At 42.4% G+C, this 9,617-nt stretch overlaps 1 protein-coding gene across 3 annotated transcripts; it reads right to left on the reverse strand.

The window, feature by feature from the left end:
* Nucleotides 1–227: 227 nt before the first annotated feature.
* bpnt2 (3'(2'), 5'-bisphosphate nucleotidase 2) lies at nt 228–9,520 on the reverse strand. 3 transcript variants are annotated; one of them, XM_054768374.1, is made up of 10 exons: nt 9,311–9,518; nt 8,990–9,215; nt 7,973–8,045; nt 6,084–6,230; nt 5,354–5,513; nt 5,140–5,235; nt 3,771–3,932; nt 3,285–3,419; nt 2,143–2,304; nt 228–1,246 (listed from the first exon to the last, which is right to left on the reverse strand). In XM_054768374.1, exons 2-9 carry the CDS (start codon nt 9,106–9,108, stop codon nt 2,162–2,164), a joined length of 1,035 nt encoding a protein of 344 aa, XP_054624349.1. In that variant the 5' UTR covers nt 9,109–9,215; nt 9,311–9,518; the 3' UTR covers nt 228–1,246; nt 2,143–2,161. The 3 variants fall into 3 exon arrangements, with proteins under 3 accessions (XP_054624349.1, XP_054624348.1, XP_054624350.1); XM_054768373.1 differs by having other exon boundaries at nt 228–2,304; nt 9,311–9,517; XM_054768375.1 differs by lacking the exon at nt 3,285–3,419 and having other exon boundaries at nt 228–2,304; nt 9,311–9,520.
* Between the last annotated feature and the right edge of the window lie 97 nt (nt 9,521–9,617).

Genomic DNA, 9,617 nt, shown 5'->3' on the forward strand with positions numbered 1-9,617 from the left:
CTGCTGGCATGCAGCGTGTGAATGCACAAGTCTGAGGGTTATACATCATTATTTTCAGCCTGTGGAAAAGATATTGAATGACCTACAGTATATACACATCACAAAATACATGCACATATTAGATGCTGTCAACAAGGGAGACAAAACATTGCAAGTCTTCTTTTGCTTTTTAGCTGCAAGACGTTCATGCATTTACTGTAGAACAATGGAGGCCCGATGCACAAACATTTGATCAAGCATAATATTTATTGAAAACAGAAAATGTGCTAAATGAAACATGAATCAAAGCATTTTCTACTTGTTTCGGTTTCTAACCTACAGTATTTCTGTCACGGCCATCATCATCAATACATTTCATTCATTTAGTCCATTTGGTTGACATTTTCACAGTAACATTGAGAAAATAAAACACAACAAATACACCAAAATCATGTTTTTTCCGTTTGGTACGCAGAGTTCACCCCAAGTAGTTTTACGTGGACTTGGGCGTGCGGGTAAACATACGTACAAGACGACAGGAGTGTCGGGGGAGTTAAGAATACACAAAATGATAAATTGAGAGGCTTTTGCCTAAATCGGAAAGCGGAGGCAGCTGAAATATGGACTTGTGCGCTAGCGGTGTGCCGGTGTTAGCGACACAGGCTGGCCACGCCCCCTCCGAACATTTTCCGGGTGAATTCAAAGATTTCATTTTTTTTTTTAAACCAGAGCAACATAAACGAAAATGTTGTTTTTCTTACTTACATCGATTTATCAAATTAAATATCAAGAAGATGGTCAATAAGCGTGCAAAGTTCATTTTTGCGATTCAGTTTGGTATGCCAACTTCACCCCAAAGTAGTTTTGAGTGGGCTTCCGGGAGAAATAAGAATATTGTACACAAAATGGCGAGTCTGGAGGCAATTATGCACGAGCGTCATGGCCCATATTCTTCATATCTGATTGAATTAATACATTGCTTTCAATTGACGCAACAAAATGATGGACTACATTTGGGCACAAAGTAAAAGAGCCTCTTCACGGAACTAATGGCACTATTTTTATTCCCAGGTGACTCATCACCTGAACGACTCAAACCATAAATGATATTTACATGCCAACATCACATCCTTGTGGAGGTATCGCTGGATCATTCAAGCCACTCCCAGTCTGGTAGTTGGCCCGAGTCCTGCATCAAGTCAACATGAGTCCAGTTCGTGCACTCGTCATGTGTGCCGTGCATCATAACAGCCCGCAACAGCTGAAGCTGAAGGTAGGAGAGAACACACACTCGTATTCAGTGTTCAGTGGGTGAAACGGTTCAACATGTTCACACCATGTTTGGTGCGTGCTGGTATGGCGTCTCATCTGCACCGGGTATGAAATGTAAAAAACTTTGCCTCGTTCTTCGTACAGTCTTGGTGATGACTATATTGCGCGTAACTACACAGTTGTTCCTGTATTGTATTATTTCGAGGAACCGAGTGCCCAAACAAAGCATCCTACGCGTTGCTGACTTACTTTTGTTTTTTGTTTTTTTTTTAAACTGAGTGCGACTGCTGAATAACTCACCACGGGGCCAAAGAATGTTATGAGTGTTGGCAGTTTGATCAAGAAAACGAGAAACACTATTGAATTCAAGAAAGCACTCATGGCAAAGCACAAAGATGGCATCCGCGCGGCTGATCTCACCAGGCTGTACGGGAAAGTCCGCAAGCTCCATCCTGGCGCATGCAATTTTTTTGCTAATATTTTTGGGTGTCTGGAACGGATTCATTAGATTAAAATTCTTTGATGGGAAAAAAATCGTATGGGTTTTTTTTGTACGTGAAAGAGCCTTCCCATGAAAATGAAAGAACATGCATCCTTTTCTATCTTGTGTGTTTGGTTTATTTAGATTTGCTGATGACTTGCTTTATGTTTCTGAAGCGTCCCGCCCTTGTATGTAGCATTTTACCATGCGGCACCTGTGCTGTGTATTCATGTCGAGGAGTGTGGTTCCCCGTGGCGGCCATGTTGGCTCTGCCGCCCTGCCCAGCCACGGTGCCGATAGCAATGAATTGTGTGACTGACGGCAGGCTTGACTTGTCTTCATTGTGAGGTCTTGTTATGTCTAGTCCACCACACTCCTGGAAAAACAAGCTCTCAAATGACAGTACTAGCCATTTTGGTGTCAGGTCTTTCACTGCTGATCAGGATCCCAGTTTGGCAGCCTCCCCAGTATGGCCTTATGATCCACACTCACGCTGGCCACCAGTCCTCCTTTGGTGAGAGGCGTCCCGCTGTAGTCAATGTCCTCTCCCTTCAGAGATGTCATGTGTCCCCCTGCAACCACGATGACATGTAAGTGGTGTGGTGCTACAAGGTACAAAATAATTGACTAATTGGATGGTCTATGATCTCTTATGATCATTAAAAGTCAAAAGATGGTAGTCATTTATGTGTGAATATTCATTTCTAATATGATTATCAATATTTGTAATACAGCGGTGCCTTGGTTAACGTCATTAATCCGTTCCAGAAGGTCCAACTCAAACCAAAACAGACTTTAACCAAAGCAAATCTTCCCATCGAAAATAATGTCAATCCAATGAATTCACCCAAATATGTTCACACAAAACACACTTTACGTTCTAGAACCAATAAACACGTACCTTGCCGTTTAATATAGAAAATGGGGGGTGGACACAACAACTGCTGGCGGCAGTGATGTCACTGAAGTGCACCGGACACATGGTCACATGGTGACGTGTGCTATGTTTGACTGTGGATGCTGTTAACATGCCACAGTACGTTTCACTGCTTATGTTTTGATGTTGGAAGCAGAAATGAGCATGGGGGTGTAAAACTAGACACCGAGTGTCACCCTCTGTGCGCCGCCGGGTTGATAAGACTGTTACACGGGAGTATGCATCGTAGCTGATGACGGTGCATTTACATACCTCTGAAATGACGACGGTGTTCTCTTTAAGGCCGCACCCTTGTCTTGGTACAGTCCGTTTCCTTTCTCTTTTGTGCGGTCCATGTGTTTGCTGGGTCGTGTATCTCTCCACAACTCTGATATCAACAACCTAAAATGGTGCCCATGGCCCACAATGCCCTGCGCAATCATGTGCAAGATTTCATCTTGGCCGCGTGATCCCAGATGGCGGACGGTATTCTGGACGCTAAACAAGCGTGTGAACGCCAGCCAAGGCAAAAATTGTGCTTGTTAACTGAAAAACACGCTGACCTGGGTGGATGTTAACCAAGGTACCACTGTATTATGAACGAACTTTCATCAAGTAATAAAAAGAATAAATTACCCATTGCAGTCAGAAGTGCTGCACCAGCACAGATGTCCCATTTTTTAATGAAAGTGATGTGAATGTAAACATCGGCTTGGTCTATGGCCTCTTTATCACCTGGCGGCATTTGCAAGAGTGACAGGACCTTATACCCTGACAGGAGAGGGAAGACCATCAGCTGATTTATTCACAACGGTACACATGCAAACACGTTCATACTCATCTAGAACCCACAAGGTATGCTGGGAAGCCCACGCTACGTGCGTATATAAGAGTGTTAGCATTGTCCGTGTGCTGCGATGACATTGTGTGTTCCATATGTGTTATTTTTGGTTGAATCGTGAGTGAAAGAGCCGTTTGTTTTTATGACCTGTTGGTTTGTGAAAAAATAGACATTTTATGGTGGTTTTTCTCTATTGCGGGTAGTCCTGCAACGTAACTACTCTGCTTATCAATCATTTGTAATATAAACGCCACACAGATGAAAAAGACCAAGCCACTCACCTGCTCCTCCTGCTTGTATGATGGCTGTACTGTTTCCAAAAGCATCGTGGATATAGCTTCTGACTTTCCCTGAGTGGGAACGCGACACGATGACTTTAGGAGGGCTGACGCTGTAGGCTGAGCGAACAGACATGTTGGATCCCTGATGCACCAGAGCCCACGCTAAAAGGGAAAGATGACAGACGTTAACATCAGATATCTTATACACAAATACACTGGTGTGAAAAAGTGTTTGCCACTTCCTGATGTCTTATTTTTGCATGTTTTGTCCCACCTAAATGTTTGATGATATCTTACAAATGTAAATATTAGTCAATGACAACACAACTCAACACTTTATGCACTTTTTAAATGAACCTTTTATTATGAAGGGATAAAAACATCCAAAGCTACATGTCCCTGTGTGGAAAAGTGATTGCCCCCTAAAGCTAATAAGTGGTTGCCCCCCCCCCTTAGCAGCAACAACTGCAATCAACTTGCAATGAGTCTCTTCCAGCGCTGGGGAGGAATTTAGCAGAATTGTTGTCATTCAGCCACATTGGAGGCTTTTCCAGCTGGAACCGAGCATCTTCCAGGGCCTGAGGCAGTAAAACATCCCCAGACCATCACACTACCACCGCCAGATTTTACTATTGCTCTGATGTTATTTTATGAACACTTACCTTAACTGAGGCAAGTGAGGCCTGTGGTTCTTTGGATGTTGTTGTGGGGTCTTTTGTGACCTCTTGGGGTCATTTTGGTTGGCCGGCCACTCCTGGGAAGGTCCACTATTGCTCCATGTTTTGGCCATTTGTGGATAATGGCTCTCACTGTGGTTGGCTGGAGTCCCAAAGGTTTAGTAATGGCTTCATAACCTTTTCCACACTGATAAATCTCAATTCATCTCAGTTATGTTTTAACAGGGGGAGGGAATCACTTTTTCACACAGGGCCATGTAGGTTTAGATTTTTTTCTCCCTTAATAATACAAAGTTTCATTTAAAAAGTGTTGAGTTGTGTTGTCATTGACTAATATTTACATTTGTAAGATGATCTGAAACATTTAAGTGGGACAAAGCATGCAAAAAAATAACAAATCAGGCAAATGGGGCCAATTTTTGTGTGTTATATCACTGTAATCACAACAGTATCAGGGAATGTTGTTGTCATTGTGTTGCTGTTGTGAAAATGGATATACTTTGGCTTTGCTGTGACTTCATGGCTGCGTGTGTTTCAATGTGGTTCCTGGACGTCACGGCCATGGTGGCGTCGTTCAGAAATGTTATTGTATTTTTCAAACCTTTTTGGTGTCATGAGCACTTTAAGGTGTACTAATATTAGCACATTCACATGGAATATTTTTTTGGGGGGGTTGACAGGTGGTCACTTACCAGTGAAGCCGGTGAACGGCTGGTGTATGACCCCTATCACTGGTTTACCGTCCACAGCCACACACACCATCGTGGTCACGTACTTCACTAGGTTCTCTGCGGGGATGATGGGGGGAGAGGGGTAATTACTTCAGGTGTTGCACATGGATGACACCATTGAAACATTAAACATGTTTTTCCAAAGAATGAAAGCCGAAGACATTGAAATGTCCACCTGTATATTCCTGCGTGGCATCTAGAGGATCGATCCACACCGTGACACGCTCAGCAGGAACTTCCTTGCCTCCTTCAATCTTGTCGAGTATCTCCGCTGGAATGACCCGACTCCAGACGGCGGCCTGATCTACCAAGTTGTCATGTTCCTCGCTGATTACCTGCGGGACAAAATGTGTCCTCTGTAAAAGTCTTTTGACAGCAGGAAAAGAAATACAGCGTGCCACGCTGCAATACGCAACATAAGCATTTAGGCACAAAATGGAAGGATGCTAGTTCGTAATATAAACTGCATCCCAGTTTATGAAAAAGCTCATTATTAATAGCATCAACTTCAGCTCTCTTTTCCACATTTTTGCTGTTTTCTTTACATTTTCCAAACATTTCAACTTTCTCCCTAAATCATTCTTAAATAAAGTACTATAACTTTTTACCCAAACCTAATTTTCCAAAAATGACAACTTTATTTTGTTTTCTTTCTCTTGATATTACAACTTTTTGGAAATCATATTTTCTTTCATATTTCAACTCTAAGCTACTAAAATGAGATTATTTTTACATAATATTACCAGTTTATTCTCATAAAATTGAGACTTTTTTCTCATTAGAATTTTTTTTCTTTTAATATTTAGACTTCATTTTGGTAAAATTGCAGCTGTTTTTTTAATCTTCCAACTATTTCAGGTCAATCCCCCCCCAGGATCCAAGAACCCCTGCATTGGTGCACTCACCGTGACCTCAGGGAAGGTGTTCCTGAGAAGGTTGTACATCTTTCTATGCGACAGCAGGTCACCCAGAGTCAGAAGCTCGTTGGCCCCCTCCTTTGTCTTGCCCTTGGACTTCTCCTTCAAACTGTTTTCGGCACGCACCTTCTTCACCTAGGAAGACGACGCATGTCAATCAATCAAGGAAAGACTTTCACACCACCACGGCCGAAGGTGCAGCAGAGCCTTCGTCCCGGCAGCCGACGCTTACTGAGGCGTTTGGTTGGCAATGTGAACACAAACAAAACAGCGCAAAATGGTGCGCGCTGGCAACATTTCGGAAAATGTCACGAATGTTTGAGAGACAGCAATTGGCTGGGAGAACGTACATGTCACAAACAGCAACTCCTGAACCGTATATCCCAGTGACAGAAGACATGTTGAAGGACATCAATGACAATGTGGCTCACATAGGTACTGTACACTAAAGTCCCTCCATATACTGTAGAGAGTTGTGACATGACAAGTTGAAAAAATACGGTCACGTGACTCGTGGAGCCATCTTGGGGCCAAATTCGCGTTTGCGTTCACCTTGTCTTTACCGTATTCTTGGGTGTATTCTTGTTTATTCCCCAAAAATGCCGGGTTGTTGTGCATTTGGATGCACAAATAGACATGACAAGGGTTTCAAGCTGTACAGATTCCCTTCAGATGTCAACAGACGGACAATTTGGGAAAATAAAATCAACCGTTTGGGCTGGAAGCCGAACTCGTCTTCAAAGCTGTGCGAGGTAGGCTCTGTATATGTTAACATTTTTAATGTCACAATGTTTTAAAAACTTGACAGAGCCACCTGGGCCGATGTTACTAAGTTTAAGGCATCTCTTCATGAGCTTGGCACGTTTTGGAGAGTGTGTGTTTACCTAAATATTGTGTTCTACTTCATTGTTTTGATATAAGAAAGTAGCCTAAACGTAAAATATACTAGAAAAATAAGGCAGTCATGGATGCTTGGAGTTAAGAATGATCCTTGTGTAAATCACCTCTGGTTGCAAATAAAGTCATCCATGATCTCCAGCAAACTTATAAAACTGCATTCATTTTGCAAAATCTGCACTTGTTTCGAGGTATACATAAGAATTAAATAACAATGAAGAAATATACATATTCTCATCATTTTCAATGTTTAAATATTGGGGCTTTCATATCTGTCATTTATTTTCATTCTAATATCATGAGGTGAACATGGTCATATTTTGACTCTTATAAAATCTCAATGTTTTAACAAAAAATGGCAAAATTATACCATATTACACATTGGAAAATATAGATCTATAAATAATTATAAAACAGACATTTTGCATGCGTCCCTTTGTGCAGAGACATTGCAATTTACATGCATTGTCGTACTGTGCACGCAAGCCGAGCGCTTGAATTGGCCCCAACATGGCGGCGTAATCGCAGTTGTCGTAACTCTCTATATAGAGCGACTCTACTGTACACTATACTAGAGTACCATCTAGTGGTTCTAATGTCAATTACGCCTCATCACAATAATGGTCTCAAAAAAAATGTTGTCGATATTATCGATTGTCGATGATAATTTGTAGCAAAATGTGTTATGGTGACAGGCCTACGCAGGAACACTGTGGTTGTGACCGGGCTCCACATTACATACAGATTTTACGTCAAGATGCTGACAGAGAAGAACAAGATGATGTTGCTTCAACAGGTGGCCACCTTTCTGCAATCAAAGGCACGCGGAAGTTAACTTGCATGAACACATTCTGATATGCGGCAAGAACAACCACGCCACATCATCATCATCATCAAGCTCACCAACAAAGAAGCATTACGGGCTACGTTACGCTTGTGGGAGCGATTGGAATTTTTAGGAGAAAAAATGTTTTCCACACCTCTTTGCCTCCAAGAACTGCAGCCTCCACGGATGCAGCCAGAAGTTCTCTAACATCTATGTTCTTCTTCCTCCTGCACAAACAAACAAAAAGAAAAACAGTTCCCTTCTCTGCACGTGTACACCATTTATTTGACAAAGCAGTAGCACGCACGTACGTACACGTACGTATATACAGTATGCAACGCCTCCATGCCGTCACCAGTGGTCAACCAATGATGAACTCCACCATGACCCCAAAGCAAACCAAAGCAGCATAAATGACTCCTACTTTTCCCATTTCTGCTGTTGGTATTTTTTATGGTTTTCCCAACTATTTCAACATCTTTTTTAGTACATTTCCTTCTCGTTATTCTGACTTTATTCCCATGATATTTTGACTTTATCCTCATAACTTTTTCCGCAACCTTATTTTCCAAAAACTTGACATGTTTTCTTTGTTTCTCATCATATTATGACTTCAACAAACCCTCTTGTTTTATGTCAACTTTTCACTACTCTATTTCTTTATCGTAATATTATAATATCCGACTCGTAAAATGACCGCTTTTGTCATTACATTTTAACTTTTTTCCTCTTAACTCCTGCAAAATTCCATTTGATTTTTGCTGTTGTTTTGTATTTTAGTTTACTTGTTAAATTGTATTTTTAGAACGTGCCATGGGCCAATTTAAAAAAAAAACAAAAAAAACAGCCACGAAGCCTATGCGAGTGGAACCCACGTCCTGGAAGAGACACGCCCATCACCATGGATTGCTGACTTGTACATACAGACACATCAAGTTCTACTCCTCTTTAGTACAACAGAGTGTGTATTGTGTACTTATAATGGCTGGAATGGGGCGCGTACACACACGGACTCATCACACCATGCAGTACAACAGTCAGTCATTAAGCCCCATGAGTGGAAAAGAATGCGTTTTAACGTGGATATTCGGGGGTTTAAGGCTGTTAAGTCATTGCTGAACCCAGATTTAAAAACCCTGAACAAATGAGATCTGCAAATGTAGAGTATTACCTGAAAGCTGCCAGTCTGCTGGAGATGACCTCGGCGTAAAGGTGGTACAAAATGCCCACTCCGACAAGGCAGAAGACGGCCACGCCGAGCGGTGACAGGCGGATGCCCATGGGAGCCATGGTCGCAAAAACACTTGGACCTTTTCACTCGATGACGGCAGCAATGAGACCGGAAGGAATGCAATTGGCACGCCGACTGACGTGGCTTTTACCGTCGACGTCGCAACCTTTTAAGAAGACACACGCAAGGTGTCAGTCAAAATAAAGACAAGCGCTTCTCCCATTCCAACGTACGGTCGTTTAGCGCTGAACGAGAACTTACAGATCGATCTTAACGCCCCAACGCGTCTTCTGTTAGAATTGACATTTCCTTTCATGACACTTTTTTCTGGTTCCGACGCTCGAAGACGCGAGCCATTTTTTTTTCCAGTTATCGAAGCCAGACCAGAACAATCCTGTGTCTGTCCCCGCAGCTCCCTCCTCGGCGAACTACGGGTCACCAGTGGCGCACATCTCTTCCGGGTTGCTTCTGTCAACGTCATCATTGTTGGCCAATAACGTTTTGTAAAGTTCACAACACACACGCAATACTCTGCACACAGTTTAAAAATGTAACACACGGTGGAGTT

Source organism: Dunckerocampus dactyliophorus, chromosome 2, assembly GCF_027744805.1.
Source record: "Dunckerocampus dactyliophorus isolate RoL2022-P2 chromosome 2, RoL_Ddac_1.1, whole genome shotgun sequence".
Lineage (NCBI taxonomy): Eukaryota > Metazoa > Chordata > Actinopteri > Syngnathiformes > Syngnathidae > Dunckerocampus > Dunckerocampus dactyliophorus.